The sequence below is a fragment of the Xyrauchen texanus genome, chromosome 9 (assembly GCF_025860055.1).
Source record: "Xyrauchen texanus isolate HMW12.3.18 chromosome 9, RBS_HiC_50CHRs, whole genome shotgun sequence".
NCBI lineage: Eukaryota > Metazoa > Chordata > Actinopteri > Cypriniformes > Catostomidae > Xyrauchen > Xyrauchen texanus.
The window spans coordinates 20,220,309-20,238,832 of NC_068284.1; the positions used below are offsets into that span (position 1 = coordinate 20,220,309).

Sequence of the window (18,524 nt, forward strand, 5' to 3'; positions counted from 1 at the left end):
TGAGGATTGTGTGCATACAGTATGTATTTATAAGTTTGTTATGTGCGTGTGTGAGAGAGAATAAGCATGTCATGTCTGTCAGAGGAGTTGATGTGCAGCCATTGGCTGATTCCCACGGATTCAATCAGAGCTTTGGCTTCTATTCACACATACTAATACACACACAGAGATGCACCCAGATGAAGAAAGCAGACCTCCATCGCTGATCCAGCCAAGCTGAAAGCTTCATCAGCAAGTACTCCCATTCAAAACTTTTCTGTTGATGCTCTTGTATTGTGACACAACTGTCAGTTTCTGGATGAGGAGGTGAGTCATTGTGCACCTACATCGAGTGAGAACAGTTTGACATTTCTAGACATCTTTAACAGAGTTATAAAAGGGCCAGATGCACATTTGTACATTTGTTATTGTTGGGAAGAAAATATGAGAGGAAGAGATAGAGATACTTGATGTGTTTCTGTTGTTCAATGTTCAGTTTTTTTTGGGTGAGTATTCAAGTGTGTAGGATGGTAGATAAAAGAAGGAAAAAAATACGCAGAGCTTGAGCAACACAGACAAGCGAAAGACATAATACCCTCTGTCATTATTTTAACCAAGTTGTACTGCAAGCTTTGTGTGGAATGTTTTTGTTATAATGCTAAAACAAATTTAAAAAGTGTATTTAACACACACAAAAAAGACATGTAAGCATTCATTAATATTTTTTTCAATAACATTTGAATGTAGACTTTTGTGTTGTTACAAAACAAATAGAGATGGGATCACTGTAATAAAGGAGATGGGATCACTGTAAAACAGATGTGCCAGGTGAGTGTTACTGAATGACCTCAGAGGTCCCTAGTGTCTGGGTTATTCCTGGAAAAACAGATCAGTTAAAGGTCACACAGTGATTTATGAGGATTTATTTGGCTTAGAGTTTAAGTCCTTGTCATCTATGAAGGGAGAATGAGTTTTGTCCACAGCAACTGGTATTTTAAAGTAAAAAAAAATAATAGTATTATAATAATTCATTAAAGTGAGTGATATATGCATCATCCCTGAGTCATCCCCCCCCCCCCCCATTTTTTCTATGCCAGCACCAAGGATGAAGCGTTAAAAAAATAAAACCTCACAGAATTTATAATCGGATTTCTCCAGAGAGATTTTCTCCAGAGACATTTTGCCTGAAAAGAGCACCAATAAGACCTGAACACCAGGGTTCACTAAATAGTAAACAACAATGGCCCTTGCAGCGGACACTAACGCAATGAGGTAGTGGATGTTTTGTTTTTTATGGTTACACTGAGTACATTATTACTTAGTATTAAAGTATTACACAGAGAGTTTTGTTTAATATAGCTCAACTTTTAAAAATGGTAATAACAATGGATGTCATAAATTAGTTTTCCTTGTTTTTCCTCTTCACCCACAGAAAACACATATATAAATTAAGCAATCCTCACTATAATGTGCTCCTCATTTCAACATCTCCTCCTATGTACATAAATGGCATGGGGTGAATTATTTGTAGATTAACATGTAGTGGTCAAATATACTTGGAAGTGTGCAAAAGTGAAATTAAAGTTAATCTGGAGCACTTTAAAAATGACACAGAATAGTCCACTGGTTGTGGAGCACATAACCGCTCTGAGTACACTGTAATAATGCGTATACACCATACAGACAGGACAGAGCAGCGTGCATAGACTTTGAAGCGAACAGCTTGATGAATCTATAAATTAATTTAAATCGCTGTAGCCCTTTGCGGTTAAATAATCGCACAATGTCATACTTCGTTTATATGTAAATATGTTAACAAAATATGTACATGTGTGTTATATGAATATATACTGTGTTAATGACCGCTACAGTAATACAACAAACATTAAAATGTGAAAAATGTATGCGCATTAAAACATCCACTACGTCACTAAAATCCAATATGCATGGGATTAAATCCAATACGTCATCACTCTATAGTCTGCAGTGAGGAGTACCTGTGTGTTTTTCTTTTCAGTGTAAAAAATAAAATAATATTCTCACTAATTCCCTTGTCAAATGCTCCATATCATAAAAGACATGTTAGAATAACATCCCACAGTGAGAGTGACCTTGCTCAGAATATGGACTGCATGTTTAGTTGCATGGGCAAAGGCAAGCGTTCAATAGTTGGTTCAGAAAGTGTGGGTGCACAGAGGGAAAGAGAGGCTCTGAAGTTCAGTGCAACCAGTACTGGTGGGGCTGGAACACCGAGTCGCTGTCGTTTCTGCCAATATCTGTTCTTTCTGCTCTATTTCACCTTTGACAGTTGCTAACGGATCGATTAGTCTGAACAGGGATTTGTCACGATCTTGATTTTCCCATTTGCGTTCAACCATATGAATTACTCGTGACGCTTTGCCTCTTGGTTATCTTTACAAATTATTCTGGCATGTGTGTTTTGCAGTAGATTGGATATGATTTCCGTTTGGCTCCTCTTTTTAAAGCTGCTGGTATGTAAACTGAAGCTTTGTGTATCTGTTGCATCCTTTTCTGCTTTGGTGAGCATCTGCATGCACAAGCACGAAGACAGAATGATGCAGTGATTCAGTGTGCTTCATTTGTGGAACAGTCATGTTTAGCAGATTGCCCTGTGTTTTTACAAGAGTTATGATGCTGCATTGTCTCCATTTTACATTGTTTACTGATCTACTCGTGTTCATTATCAAATCATCATCCCTTTGCTTCCTCGACACTGCAATAATCACTCAGACAAGATTTAATTCTCATGGACTACAGAGCATCATATACTTTATATCAATTATAATATCAAATTAACTTAAAGGAATGTTTTGTGTGCAAAGTTATGCTCAATCGACAGCATGTGTAACAATGTTGATTACTAAAAAAAACTACCTTTATAAAAAAAAGAAAAACTTTGCTGTTACATTACAGCAAAATACTTACAATGGAAATTACACACTGTTTCAAAAGTACAGCCACAAGACGTAAACATTATACATGTTAGCATAATTTTACTGTAATAATCAATTGATAACATCTGTGTAAAGTAATAAATATCTCAACAACGGTAAACCCTGTAATCTAGTAAATGCAGTAACGCCAGTAAATTCCTGATTTTATCACACTAAAAGATTGTGTTAACATGTACAGTAAAACGCTGATAAGCATATGTGGAAATTTAAAACATGTTATTTTGAATAACTTTCAACATTAAGTGATCTGTGGGACATTTCGTTTCATTTTAATATAAATTTTGTTATATTGTGTTTTGATATCACTGTACAATACAGTTATATTTGTTAACATTAGTAAATGCATTACTATATTCTCTGTGCATTTTCACAGAATCAATGGCTACATCCAAAAGCTGAAAATATTTGCTTTTAGAGGATTTATATGGAGTTTCTATCAGAAAAGACTCTGGATGATTGGAATTATTATGAATTTAGAGAAACTTATAATATTTGGGGATAAGTCCCATCCTATGGTTCAGGGCTCAGATACTTGCTTGAACTGTCAGATCCTGCCGGAGGCGATAACGTCAGGGGAGCAGAGCTTACCCCCGCCCAGGACAGGATCTAAACCAGTGGAGATGGGGTGGAGTGGGTGAAAATAATGGAAGTATGAGAACAATAAATACAGGTGTGTAGGCTTATAAAACGGAGGCTGTATTGTAATTGGATTAGATGCCTGATTGAATGAAAGCGTAAGGATCCATAGTCTTCCTGCTAGAAATACCACTTATGCTTCCATTGCTTAGGATGAAAATAAAGTGCATTTTGAACTATTCTGAGACCAGTGCAGACAGACAGCACACTGTTGTTTGGACCACTAAACATGTTTGGAAGACATGGGACAATGGGAATGAGTACATAGCATAGGCGGAAATCGCGGAGGGGTTGGGGGGGTCAGGACCTCCCCTATCTGAGGGTTGTCCCCCCTAAAATATCATTAAAATATGTGTGTTGTAAATAATATAATGATATATTCTTAAAATAATTGTTTAAGAAATAAAATAATACAAATGCAAACGGGGCAACAACAAAAAAACGTTTTAAACATTTTGAGTCCCCCCTCCCTTGCCTCACTGTGCTTTGGTCCACTGCCTCCGCCCCTTTTACCTCACCACTGACACACACACATTCCGGTGGCGGGAGAGAAGAACAAAGTTTTTGAGTAGTTGTGGAACTCCAGTAAGTCAATGTTATTTTATTCACTTTAAACATCGGATGAAGTGATTATTTTCTCTTTAATATAGATGATGCTGAGTCATTAATAAATCATGTCAAAAAACAAATATATGATTTTGTACTTGTGTACCAATGTACTTTTGTCACTGATGCAGTCTGCTATGTTAGCGATTTATACGTTTAACGTTACCCTTGTTTAATACAGTCTATGCGTTTACCTAGCTTGTTTAATAGAGTAGTATATCCCCACTCACACACACACCCATAGAGTGTACGCATACACTACGTGATGTAACGTTAGTCTTGTAGATTAGACTAGTCCGGGTGCGCATTTAGATTTTAACGCTTTCACTGTGATTTAGTCGGTTTATATAATTTAATATAGTTAATCTAATATAATATCACAAGAAGAGTGCAGTTTTTCTCCAGATATCAGCATGATAACAAATGTGATTTTGATTTTATACAAGTTTAATAAACAAGAAGTTGATATTAAGTGATGTACATTTTAGACACCATATTACCCGTTTTAGCTCCATGCTACACTAATAATAGAAGTAAGGCTTTCCTCGGTGTACACGTATCCTTGCAAGTACAATTTTGCCTGTATTATTGGTGTCCCCTTCAAAAATTGCTCTTGAGAATTGTTATGTTTATTGTCCCCCCCAACATTTTGATGAAATTTTCACCCCTGGTACATAGTTTCATAATTTACAATGTATAATTGTATTATTACATGGCTGGAAGTGATTGGATGATGCTGTCCATTGCTTTGAACCCATTCTAATATCTGATATCAAAAACATGAATAACAAACCCTCCTAGAAACATAATAAACACTTTCTATAGCTTAGTATTATTTAAAATGTCACAACTTTGTCCTGCGGTCCACATATGTTGACACAATGTTTATAGGAAAACTATTAAAAAATGAAATTGACAATGCACACAGCAGTCATGCTCGCGTCTCAGGACGATAGAAGTCTTGAGGCTTAATTTTGAAATATTGTGCATTTGAATGGTTACATGCTCCATTCACTTTCATTGTAAGTGCCTTACTACCTCAATTTTTGGTTTTGAATTCCAAATTATTTTTGTGGTAATCAACATTATGCCACAAATGCTGTTTATTGAGCTTAACTTACAGCTTTGTCCAGTTTAGGATCTAAAGTGAAAAGATCAGCCATTTTTGCTATTCAGGGAAGATATCATGACCATTAAGTCATCATTTTTATTTGTATAGTGCTTTACACAACACACATTGTTTCAAAGAAGCTTTACATCATGTCATGCATTTAACAGAAAAATGAAACTGTAATATCTAAAAAGTCTTCGAGTCATCATTGTGTAGTTTCATTAAATATGATTGTAAATTGTTTAGAAAAATAAATAATGAAATAATAATTGTATTTAGATCCCCAGTGAGCAAGCTGAAGGTGGAGTTGGCATCAGTTAATCCCCTGAAGTCCATCATAATAGATTGAAGTGATGTCTGGCTGCCACCATCTGCATTTAGTCCTCATCACTCAGAGACATGTAGTAGAGTCCGACACAAAGCAGAAACAGGGCTGGATCTGGCCAGCTCTGTTAACCTCGGGATATGAATCCCAAGGTTGAGACAAGGAAACAAATCGAAATATAGCTGCAAGCAGCGATGATGGGTCCAAGCACCATGGGTCCATTTCCACCCAGTGACTTTCGAAAAACAGTGAAAGTTGGACACATGCATTGGCATTTTACATTATTCTAAACAATTTTGAAGCAATCTGGGTAAATACAAAAGGACTATTTTAAAGTCTGTTGTAAGTGTCACACTTCCTGCTGCCAGGTGATAGCACTATGTCCGTGACACAAAATAGTCACATCCATGTGATTAGCCACAAAGACTAAACATACATTTCAATTTTGATCTAAATCACACATTGCAAACATAAGATATGAGAAATATACTGTTTCCCATTTCTCAACATTAATTTAATGCCTTGCCATGGCAACACCATTCGATATATCAAAAATCTGTTCACAATTTAGCATCTTCAGTGTTTGGCTTAATGTGGTGACAGTCACATGTATCCACTAGAAAGAGAATTTAAAAGAGACTCCAATATTCAAAAAGGGGGTGCTACAGAGCCCCCACCCCCTACATGCCCATGCTTGAACTTTTGTCCAGCCCTAATGGCCAACGACTCTGATGTGTGAGCAAAATTTTACATCAGCAGTGAGCTAATCACTGTAAGTATGAAAGTTGTTCAGCTTGATGAGAACAATATATGTACCAAGTTTGGTGACTCCAGGTGAAAATGGAGGTGTTACATGCACATTTTAAAGGGGGCACTACAGAATTTTAGCATCTACAATTTCTTCGCATGATCTTGCACAAATTTGGTCAGTCACATTAATCCCCTAGGAGGAGTATTTAAAAGTTCAGAGCATGTGATTTTCAGAAAACCCAAAATGTCCGACATCCTGTTGGGCAGTGCTAATGACTGTAGGAAAGTTGTTCGGCTTTATGAGAACTATATACACTGATCAGCCACAATATTAATACCTCCTGCCTAATATTGTGTAGGTCCCCCTCGTGCCACCAAAACAGTGCCAACCAGCATCTCAGAATAGTATTCTGAAATTATATACTTCTCACTATAATTGTACAGAGCGGTTATCTGAGTTACATTAGACTTTGTCAGTTCGAACCAGTCTGGCCATTCTCTGTTGACCTCTCTCATCAACAAGGCATTTCAGTCCACAGAACTGCCACTCAACTGGATGTTTCTTGTTTTGGCACCATTCTGAATACATTCTAGAGATGATTGTGCGTGAAAATCCCAGAAAATCAGCATTTACAGAAATACCCAAACCAGTCCATCTGGCACCAACAATCATGCCACTGTCCAAATCACTGAATTCTCTTTTTTTTTTTCATTCTGATGGTTGATGTGAATATTAACCGAAGCTCCTGACCCATATCTGCATGGTTTTATAAAGTGCACTGCTGCAATATGATTGGCTGATTAGATAATCACATGGATGTTTGTTTGGTGCCAGACAGGTTGGTTAGAGTATTTCTGTGCCTGCTGATTTTCACACACAACAGTCTCTAGAATTTAACATAAGAGGGCTATTTCAAAGTCTGTTAAAAGTGCCATACTTCCTGCTGCCAGTTTGGGGCACTATGTCGTGACCCATAATAGCCGCATAAATGTGATCAGCCCCATTACCAAACATACAGCTGAATTTTCATCAAAATCATACAATGCCGAAGAAGATATAAGGACATTTTTAGCCATAAATGTATTGCTTCACAATGGTGACACTGTTCAAAATACCAGAAATCTGTTCGCAATTTAGCATCTATAATGTCTTGGCATGATGTTGCACAATTTGGTGTCTGTCACATCCCCTAGAAGGAGTATTTAAAAGTTCAGAGCCTGCGGTTTTCAGAAAATCCCAAATGGTTGAATTCCTGTTAGGCGGAGCTAAAAACTGAGTATGAAAATTGTTCGGCTTTATGAGAACAATATATGTACCAATTTTGGTGACTGTAGATGAAAATGGGGGTGCTACAGAGCCTGCTTTACATGGCCATTTTCAAAGGGGCACTACAGACTATTCAGGACATCAGAAACATATTTTCCAAAACAGATTTAGGGTGAATGGTGGTAACAGCACCAGCTGGTATGCATAAAAGGATGTAATGTTCACTCAATACGAACAACACATTTTATTTCTCTCTCTTACTCAACAAACTCACTGGGCTCATAAAGCCATAATAAACCTACTACATAGCACTTTGATAAAGATTTATCTGTAAAGAACAAACATTTTCACTAGCATACTTACTACAGTACATAGCTCATGCTGTTCCAAAAGCAAGACATCATCCTCAGGCAGAGCATGTTGCCATGCAACTACTACTTTTTAAAAATCATAAAACACAGTGCCTCAGCAATCATATTTTGGTAATAAATTATGACTACTATAACAGTGTCATATCATTTGTTATTAGGTCAGCTTAAATTTAAGTAAAAAAATCAATAAGGCTCTGGAGAGCTTTTCAAAGTTTTGATATATAACTACCAAGGCAAAGATTTGCCTCATACAGTTTTCCTGAAAGTGCTTTCAAAAGCTAATTGCATGAACAAAATCCCCCAAAACAAAAGAAGAATGTGAAAGTGAAAGCAGAGATTTATAATAATATTAATAGTAATTCCTTAAATTTATATAGCGGTTTTCTAGGCACTCAAATCACTTTACATAGAGTTGGGGGAATCTCCTTTACCACCACCAGAGGGAAGCATCCACCTGGATGATGCGATGGCAGCCATAGTGTGCCAGAATGCCCACCACACAACGGCTGTTGGTGAAGAGGAGAGAACAGTGATGTAGCCAATTCATCTACATATAGGGGATTATTAGGAAGCCATGATGGATAGAGGCCAATGGGCAAATTTGGCCAGGACACCAGGGATCCACCCCTGCTCTTTTACGAGAAATGCCCTGGGATTTTGAATGACCACAGAGAGTCAGGTCCTCAGTTTAATGTCTCATCTGTAGCATCTGGACCAATCAGACACAATTATTCATTATTTAATGAATAAGCCAACAGATGTCTCAAGACTGTAACAAGCAAAGGTCCAAGTAGTCCCAAGCCCACTCCGTTATGTCTGCTCCCCCACTGATCATTATCAAGCCTTCACACTGTCTTGACAAGGTCCAGCAACTAGTAGGCATCAGTGACATTCCAAGCGGTCGAGGTAAGCTGCATGCCAGAGCAATCTTTCCACCATAAGAAATGGCCTCAAAGCCCAGAACAACAGACTTCATTAAATTATAGACAAACTGTCTATAAATTCACATATATATTCCCAGGACTTTGTGTATAGGATCATTACTGTCTTGTAAATGGTTTTTGTACTGTATACTGTTTTATGCATGACTTATGACAGGAATACCAGCTAATGTAAAATTATTTAGTATCATGTTCCCTACCAAATGAATCCTTGTTTACCATCCTGCACAATGGTACATATATAATTCTGACAGCATGCATTGTATGCTTGCAATATTAATCAGAGCATAAAGGGGCTTAAACTAACCCCAATCATGCAAATGAGTCAGCTTCCAAACAAAGGAACATTAACCACTTGGAAATTGCACCTTTCTTATTGGTCAAGCCAGACTCGAGAGGAGGGACCTCCAGCAGAAGTTAAAAGACACGTCCCGCCTCTTACTTTTTCTCTTTCCCCTGACTCTCTTCCCTCTGCTGCTGGTCGTGCTGACCCAGAGGTTGCAAACCATGTGTAACTTCACCTACCATAGAGTCAATGAACACTACGGTTCATCCTAATTTCTTCATTCAACGTGGAAGAAATTGGTTGCAACTTCAACACCATCGACTCAACACCATCGAACCATAAAGCCTTTCTCCTGCGACTGCATGCGGGCGCTCTCTCAACAGCCAAGGCAATTGCAAGTATCGTACCAGTAGCTAACTGAACTTAGCTTTAGTATAAGAGGTAAACCCCTTTGTAACAAAAGATGCTTTTAATTTAAGAAACGGATGGTCCTTTCAGATAGTCAAAAATGACTCTTCTCATAACTGTTTTTCCCCTTTTCTGTTCCGGTTTCATTTTATTTTCACTTTTCCCTTTCCCATGTATGAGTGATTTCATGTGTATGTGTATGTTTTTTTTAGATTAGTTATGTGTTCGTATTTTAGTTAAATAAACTTTTTTGTACATTCTTGCGAGTTGATTCTGGTCTGCTTGTAAATCAACGTTAATTTAACAATTCGATCACAGCTACATGCTATGAAAGAGTTATTTTTGTGTGGCCACGAAAAATATCCTTTCTGAGAATTGATAGACGATCAATACTGAGTGTTTGCTGGACGAACAAATAAATTGACAGGAATATTAATTCAGCTACAGCAAGTTGATTCAAATCCAAATGTTCATAATTAATTATAACTAGTTATGATAAATTATTCATGTTTCCCTTTAAAGATATTTTGACTCTGGTATATTTAGATAAATAATCTCATCCCTGTTTCTAAAATATTTCGCTTCAAATCTATACCTATATGTGTAATATTACGGTCAATAAGCCATGAGAATAATATTACTCCAAGAAGAGAATTAATCATAATTCTCTTATTAAAGCAAATTCCCTACAGTAGAACTTGTGAGCTGAATTACAATGAGACATTGTATTACGATTTTAATGGTGGATAATTTTATTCAGACAAATAATCTAGTTATTTGTCATTTATCTAAATTATAACGGTTGTCAAACACAACTGATTCCATTATAAATATCCTGACATAGTAATGTAGAAATAGGACCATTTAATTTAATTCCTAGCTCACACTTACTGTTTCCCTTACAAATAATGGTAATGTACAAGACATTTTAACCCGTGCAGTGAACATTTATCATACCAAATTCGCTACATATATTGGTGTGAGAATCTGGGCAATTTAACTGATTACTGTATATTTGTGCATTGTGGAGTGCGCTGACATTCATATGCATCAAAGAACTGTTTTCATTAGTGTTGACCCATACCACAAATCACTGTTCTTGGTTGCTATGGTGACGAAAGTTCACGGGAAGTCCTAAAGAGACTCTTCTGGGGCAACTAACCACACATGCGCAACTTACCGATGCCATATTTTCAATACAGTACAGCTAAGCTAATAGCATAACACAACATCGCTAACTTAACCAGTTAGCAAACTTTCATTGAAACCCCTAAATACGCTACACATCTGAAAGACGGTGCCTTTTTACAGTAAAGTGTCCCCATCACTATACTGGGGCATTAGGACCCACACAGACCACAGGCCTCCCTAATACCTCTTCCAGCAGCATACCTCTTCCAAGTTTTCCCCAGGAGGTCTCCCATCCAAGTACTTGCCTGGCTCAACCTGTTCAGTGGGTAACCAGGTGAAAGCTGCAGGGTAATAAAGGGCTAAAATATCGATCTGTTTCTTACCCATACTTATAATATCACTTCTAAAGATATGGATTTAACCACTGAAGTCCACCATATGGATTACTTGTATTCTGCCTTTATGTGCATAAAGGCATACACATCTCGGATGGCATATGGGTGAGTAAATGATGAGAAAATTCACTCTATGGTTTGGGTGGATGTAGGGGTGGGCTTTAGGGATAAGGACCAATCAAGTAATGGGGAGTCAAAATCTGTTCCGGAGTCAGATTTCAGAATAACAAAGTGAAATGAAGTGTCGAACAATGATGGCAAATGCAGTATAGAGACAGAGATACTATTCCTTGTTTTCGTTATATATTTAAGAAGACTAAAGTCAAACAGCTGATTTGCTTGATGACATTTCTACTGAAGAGCAGCTACATTAACAGGTTACATGTCCTTCGCAAGCTGTATTCATTCAATCGCTGTTATTGACACCTCAAATATGCAAATGAATGTTAATCCAGGGGGTTTACGAACGCATAGTGTGAAACATGGCAACATGAATACCCAGGATTAATTATTAACCCAGGGTAAAGTAAGAACAGAGTGAAACATTAAACAAGATTCCTTTTACCTGGTTTTAGAAAAATATGGGGTTAACGATTTTATCACCTTATAGTAGTTTGTCATTTCCTTATCTCTGTGCTCCTTTAGTGCAGACTGTTTAGCTCCCACCTCTGAAAAGTTTTGGTTTTAGGCATAGGCAACATCTTGATGGGGGGGGGTTGGCAAGTCATTTTGTAGCTCTGATTATCTGAGGCTAGGAGAGCATCCTTTAATGTACATTTTCAGCCTGCTTTGAGAGATGCTCCAAATCTCATGGTAATTTGTTAGCAAAGACATACACCCACCCTCTGTCTCACAGTTTAAATTGATGAAACTTAAGAGACACATTGCAGTTGTTTTCAAAAAAAGCATAAAGCTGCTTCTTCTAGCTTAGTGTTTTCTTTATGAATTGTGAGCCATCGAAAGAAGCAAGACTAGGAGAAAATGTGTTGGTATAAATAAAATAAACTTGCCTTGGTATTTGTGATGCTTTCAGTGTTGTGTCAAATTTGTGCTCCTTTAATTCTAAACACATATTTTTTCAATCTAACTTTCATAGAGAGCCACAGATGGTGTGTGAAGGTCAAATGAGAGTGAACTAAATGAAGACAAAAGCAACTCTGTAAATCAGCAACGAAAAGAGCAGGAATAACACTTTGAGGCAGTCACCATGGAGACCAGCCTGCTTTCCGAAATGGCTGTTCTAACAGACTGTAAAATGGATCCTGGGTATATAGAGGACCAGAAATGCCAGTTCAGCAAGGATAAAGAATGTTTTGCCACATATTTCTCAGAGTACCTAGATACCACAAAGAGCAACCTTCAGGAAGACAAAGATGAGCAAGAAAGCAAAGACCTAACCAATGAATGTGATAGCTCAGGAGAATCTGATGAAACCATAGACCCTCAAGAGGGCCTTTTGGCCAAGGTAAAAGAACAAGAGGATTCAAAACCCAGAGAACCTTTGACCTCTGAGCTTTACGAAGGCTCTCACATGAATGACCAACAAGAAGAGGTAGAGAAAATCAACATTTCCAATAATGTCCAGGAGGAAGAACACATTGAGCCCCAGGAACAGGTGGATGAACAAGAAAAATCTGGGATAGAGCAGCAAATCGAAGAGTTAGCAATTTCAGAAGTCCCAACTGAATCAAAGGATATGGATCTAGATGAATTAAGTGATTGTCTGCATGTGGAGATGGCCATTATTTCATCAGACAGTGATGCTGAGGAGCAATGGAGGTCTGTAGTTTCATCAACTGTTGACAAAGAAGAGGTTGAAGATAATGGTGATCTCTTTGGTATGGATGAACCAGAGAACAATTCTGAGGACCAAGCATTGCAGGAAGACGATGTGGTGAATGAGAGTAATGCTGAAAATGAAGATGTAACCCTGGCGATGAATATCAGTGAAAGTGATATTCTAGAACAACCAGAATGTCCCACGGAATGTGAGCTGCAGGATATTGCTTTGGATTCCACTGTCCATTACTGTACCAAGATTCCAGAGGATGAGGAAGAGCTTGTGCAAAGCTCAAAGCACAACCTGCAGCGCCTGTCCTGCTCAACATCTGAGCTTGACAAGAGGGTGCCACAAGACTTCTGTGTGGTTCAGGACATAAAGAGTGAAAATGTCAGCATGGAGCACTTGGATTTCAGAGTGGCTCGCAAGCAATGGCAGAAGATGGATGAGCAAACCAAGGGTCAGGTGCCAGTGGTGAGGCTGGGGTCTTGTCAGGTTGGTCACAGCTTCATGTATACACCTGTGCGCAACATTGACCGCCCTAGAAAAGACACAGACATAGAGAGTCTTGGTCTGGGAGATTACCAGTACGCTCAGTTTAGCCCCTGTTCGGAAGACTCTGGTCTAGACGACACAAGCTACAGGTCCACTTTCGATGAGCCAGAGACTTCAGTGGATAGGGAGATCCGTGAAGCTCTGGAGCGAGAAGACAATTTCAGGCGAGAGATGGCAATGGCAAAGGCCTCTGCTGTTGAGGCTACGCAAGTTAATCTCAGGCCTGGTACTCTTCAACACAGCAAATCAGAGCCTGGGAAGCGAGGAAGGATGTTTGACACACCAGAGGACAGATGCAAGTCTCAAAAATCTCCTAGAGCAAGAACTCCAACTTTCTCCATTACTGCTTCATCTGGAAGAGGCCCCACATACCACGAAATGACTGCCAACAACGTAAATATACTCAAGCCAGATTCGTATCCCATCAGCCCACTAAGTCAGGGGAAAGAAGGGCTGCTCACTCCAAAGAGAAATTGCCAAGAATGGCCATCAGACATGAACAACGTCATTATCTTGGAGACATCCAATCTCATCATCCGAAGTGCCTCGGAATTCTGCCTGAGCACTGCATACCAAGAGACACAAGAGAGCACGTTTCACAATAATCCCTTTTTCAAACTGCGCTCACATAGCACCCAGTCTCTGGTGGACCAGGAAATCAAAATGGTGAAGCAAAGAGAAGAGGAGCTCAGGAGGCAGAGAGCAGAACTATATGTAAAGAACAGATATGACACAGTCCTAGTGTCCCCCAGCCAATGGCAGAATTTAACTTATGAGCGATTAGGTACAATTATTTTTAAATAATGAGGTAGAAATGTGTTAATGGAGCCATTTAATGTCGATATTCTTTGGGGGGATTACTTCAAACTGTCATAACATAATGGTGTAGTTAAAGGGATAGAACTATTGCTTTAAGTAAATTACATTTATTTTGATTTGGATACTTTACAGGAGAAATACCAAATAAATCAACGTCATCCCCCTCGTCTCCTTCGAAGACACGCAAAATGGACCGCTCTGCTTTGTCCTGTGACCACAAGGTACTCTAAATTTAGGCATGTATGTTATGTTCAAAAGTGGTCAATTTTTGAACTATGCATATTTTTCGGTTTGTTTGTTCTTTCATATATCATACATTACTGTTTGGAATTTCATTTCAATGCATCTTTCTGTTTTTTATCAACATGTCTTTAAAATCTCATTGTTCTGTGCTCATTTCACCTTAAAACTGCATGCAGTTTTACAGGTGAAACTTTCTACTTTAGTTCCCAGAGGCACCTAACCCTCGAGTCAGACGGAAATGTGCACTGGCCCAGAGATGGGAGGCAGGTATCTTTGCCAATCATCAGAAACAAGACTGAATGATTTGATTATATGAAGCACCTAAACTCAAATCAAGTCTCTATTACAGTGAAAGCATGCATAAATAGTTTAGAGAGTAATACATTCAGTACTTAGACAAACTTGAAACTAATTAGGTAGGTACTAAAAATCTATTTACGGCACAGTAAAACTTTACCTTTTACATTTTCTTATGGCAATAGTATAGTATTTTCCTTCTGAATTTGATCCTGGATACACTTTTATATTATTGAAGATGAAGCACAATTTATAATGTATTCCAAAACTGCACTTTGTACAAAATAATGTTAAACATTGAGAACTTTATTATTCTACTATTTAAAATATTTGCATAATTTTAAAAAAAATACAATAATTTTGAGTCTTATATTAACAAATAAACTTTGTTATAAGACATTTTGTCATTTGAACTATTAAATACCTAATACAGTACAGAACAGAGGTTAGCAGAAATACATTTATTTTTATCCATTTTTCCAAATGTGCAATTTAAGACAGGGAAATCCATTGCTTGGACTGTCTGAATGATGTCTGATGTACTGTAGATGATTGAATACATTTTGAATGTAGCTCTGCGAGGTGTTACAAGATAAGTAGCTGGATTCTGTTCTATAATTACATTGTATTTTAGATATGTTCTGCTTTGATTGCCTGCTAATAATGTGAACATTTATTCTTGTGTGAAAATATTAATACAAAATATGTGTGAGTTTCACTCCATAATATTCATATTGCATCTTAATAGATTATGTTTCTTCCTATTTGAATTATTCCAAAATGCAAAGTGCTGTTTAAACCTTGAAATAAAATGGAAATGATCACTGATAATGGTTTCTCGTTCTGTATAAATAATTCTAGGCATTCCTCCCACTCTCTGTCTTGAAAAGTATCCATATGATTCGTATCGCGAATCATATGGATTCATATATGTCGCATGTGGAGGCGAGAGGTGAGATACAGAATGCTAATTTTCCAAGCACAAAAAGAGCAAGGACAGCCACTCTAAACTTGGTATCCTGTGGAAGCAGGAAGAAGGGGACTTTATATGTACATTAGATTAACTTAGATAAATATTATTACATATTATATATCTTTATAGATTTTTAATTAGATGATTAAAGGGATAGTTGAAAATGTATTACCAAAATGTATGAGACTTTCTTCAGTGGAACAGAAAAGGAGATGTTTGGCAGAATGTTAGTTCAGTTACCTTTCACTTTCATTGCATCTGTTTTTCAATACAATAAAAGTGAATGGTGACTGAGGCTAACATTTTACCTAACATCTCCTCCTGTGTTGCGCAAAAAAAAACGAAAGTCACATGGTTTAGGAACAACATTAGGGTGTGTAAATGCTGCTTTCTTTAATTATTAATATCCACTCACTAAGCACTTTATGAGGAACACTATGATCACTAGAATTGTACAGAGTTGTTACCATAGCCTTTCTGTCAGCTCGAACCAATCTGGCCAGCTCTGTTGACCTTTCTCATCAACAAGACTTTTCCGTCCACAGAACTGCAGCACACTGGCTGATTTTTGGTTTTGAATTTTGTACCTGAAAATCCCAGGAAATCAGCAGTTGCAGAAATACTCAAACCAGCCCACCTGGAACCAACAATTATGCCATGATATCACTGAGATCACATTTTCTTCCCCATTCTGATGGTTGATGTGAACATTAACTGAAGGTCCTGACCCGTATCTGCATGATTTTATGCACTGCTGCCACATGATTGGCTAATTAGATAAGATAAACCACAAAACCAAAGAGCACCCCTGTGGTCCACAGGTTGCTGATTTTGTTGATGTTCTCCAAGTAATATTACTAAACTACTTATTTGAGATAAACTGTCTAAAAAGTACAATTAGAGCAAAATTCACCTGCAATAATTTCAGTAGCTTTTCCTACACCCCAGTGCAACCAATTGAATTTCCACCTCCTGAATAAATAAAATAACAGTACAGGGAACTATTATTTAACTCACAGTTTGCTACATGCCGTAGAGTTATACATTTTCAAATATGTGATTGTATAAGGCTACCAAGTTTTAAAATCAAGCTCATTTGTTAGAAACAAATAATGTGTTGAAGAATAACTTGAGGAGTCTGGAGCTGCTCTGAAAGCCACAATTGTTGGCTGACAGAAAGCAAGAATCATAACAGTGCAGCCTAGGTATGGATGAGCACCTGCTCTCTGCAGAGAACCAACACATACACATAGACAATACAGTATATAATTAAATATAACACCATACCACATTAAACAAACCACTCTATTTTACATTCTGACATTGATCTTAAATTAAATAGTGTCCACTACTGGCAAGGAGTGAAACTGTGGCATTTAAAAGATTGAAATGCTAAATTCAATATTGTCACTATTATTAAGATTTAAGCGTTTTTATTGCAAATCAATGTGTCTCCGACAGAGAGTACAGGCTTTACTTACTGTGCTCCTCTTCTGTCTGTAGATGAAGGGAAAGATAAAGCCAACAGCTGTGAGCAACAATGTGAGAGACATCAATGCACCTTTAAACACAGAAACATTTCAAACCTACAACCAGAAAGGAATATATGCGGTTATGGAGAACTAATTACAATGTGTAGAAAAGTATGAAAACAAATAAAATCATGAAAAATATGCAGGAACCACAAAAACGTGCATGTGTCAGAGATTTTATGGCAAAAGAAGGATGAGAAAATCAGTATAAAAACATGTTTGGGTTAAACCATCATACCTGAAACCATATCTTTTGTCCAAACAGTGTTTGTTCTGGCCATTCAGTTTTAAAATAACCAGCCATTAATGTTCCAGTGCTTCCTGCTAGCATCCAGGCAATCAGCATAAGCCCTCCTACATTATTTTACCTCTACTACTGGTTACAGTTTGTTTATAATGCATGACTTAAAATGTCAAGTAATCTAATTTAATTGCAAATTTATCAACTGATGCTTCCATCCAAAGCGAATTACAGTACATTTGTTACATATGGATTATCCCTCTGGAGTAACCTGTGGTTAAGTGTTTTGGTACATGGCAAAATGATGATATTTTATAAAACCCTTGCAGGGTTTGAACCTACAACCTTTCAGTTACCTGTACTTATCTACATCACAATACATTTTCATCTTGAATCTGAACTTTAATCTATATGATCTATACTGTCAGATGCCATTGATGCAGTTGGAAAACTCCATATTCAGAAGTGCTGTGTGCTTTGAACAGATAATAACTGTGATTGAGGCTGAACCGGACAGAGTCCTGAGGGGTGTGAATGGCCCTTGAGAACCAGCACTGAATCACCCCATATAAAACTCTTCAGCCTACATCAGTCAGCACAGTCCACAGGGGAAGTTATAAAAAACAATATGATTACAACATAATGACTGACACTGCATTAAGTTTAGAGGTTCTGAGAAGATGTTTTTATGGTTTTAAATCGATGTTGTTACATATTGAAATTTTCTTTCAATACCACGAGACTGCCAATATGATATCAGTTGGTTTTGTGACCAAACACTGAAGACTGACACAAAATCAGTATTACAACCCTAAAGTGGTCTCTGACCTAGGATGCCACTTGTGGATAACTTCTCCCTTTTGTGTATGCTGCATTCACACTTACACAACCATCATTTTTCAC

At 37.6% G+C, this 18,524-nt stretch overlaps 1 protein-coding gene across 1 annotated transcript; it reads left to right on the top strand.

The window, feature by feature from the left end:
• Window positions 1-174: 174 nt before the first annotated feature.
• On the top strand, window positions 175-15,092 carry LOC127649616 (uncharacterized). The gene is made up of 4 exons (XM_052134815.1): window positions 175-306; window positions 12,278-14,300; window positions 14,468-14,556; window positions 14,755-15,092. The coding sequence occupies exons 2-4, from the start codon at window positions 12,389-12,391 to the stop codon at window positions 14,764-14,766; spliced, it is 2,013 nt and encodes a 670-aa protein (XP_051990775.1). The 5' UTR covers window positions 175-306; window positions 12,278-12,388; the 3' UTR covers window positions 14,767-15,092.
• The last annotated feature ends 3,432 nt before the right edge of the window (window positions 15,093-18,524 follow it).

Coding starts and splice junctions, on each gene's coding strand:
- LOC127649616 (XM_052134815.1), top strand. CDS start 12,389: ATGGAGACCAGCCTGCTTTCCGAAATGGCTGTTCTAACAGACTGTAAA. Junction 14,301..14,467: donor TTTAACTTATGAGCGATTAG/GTACAATTATTT, acceptor GATACTTTACAG/GAGAAATACCAAATAAATCA.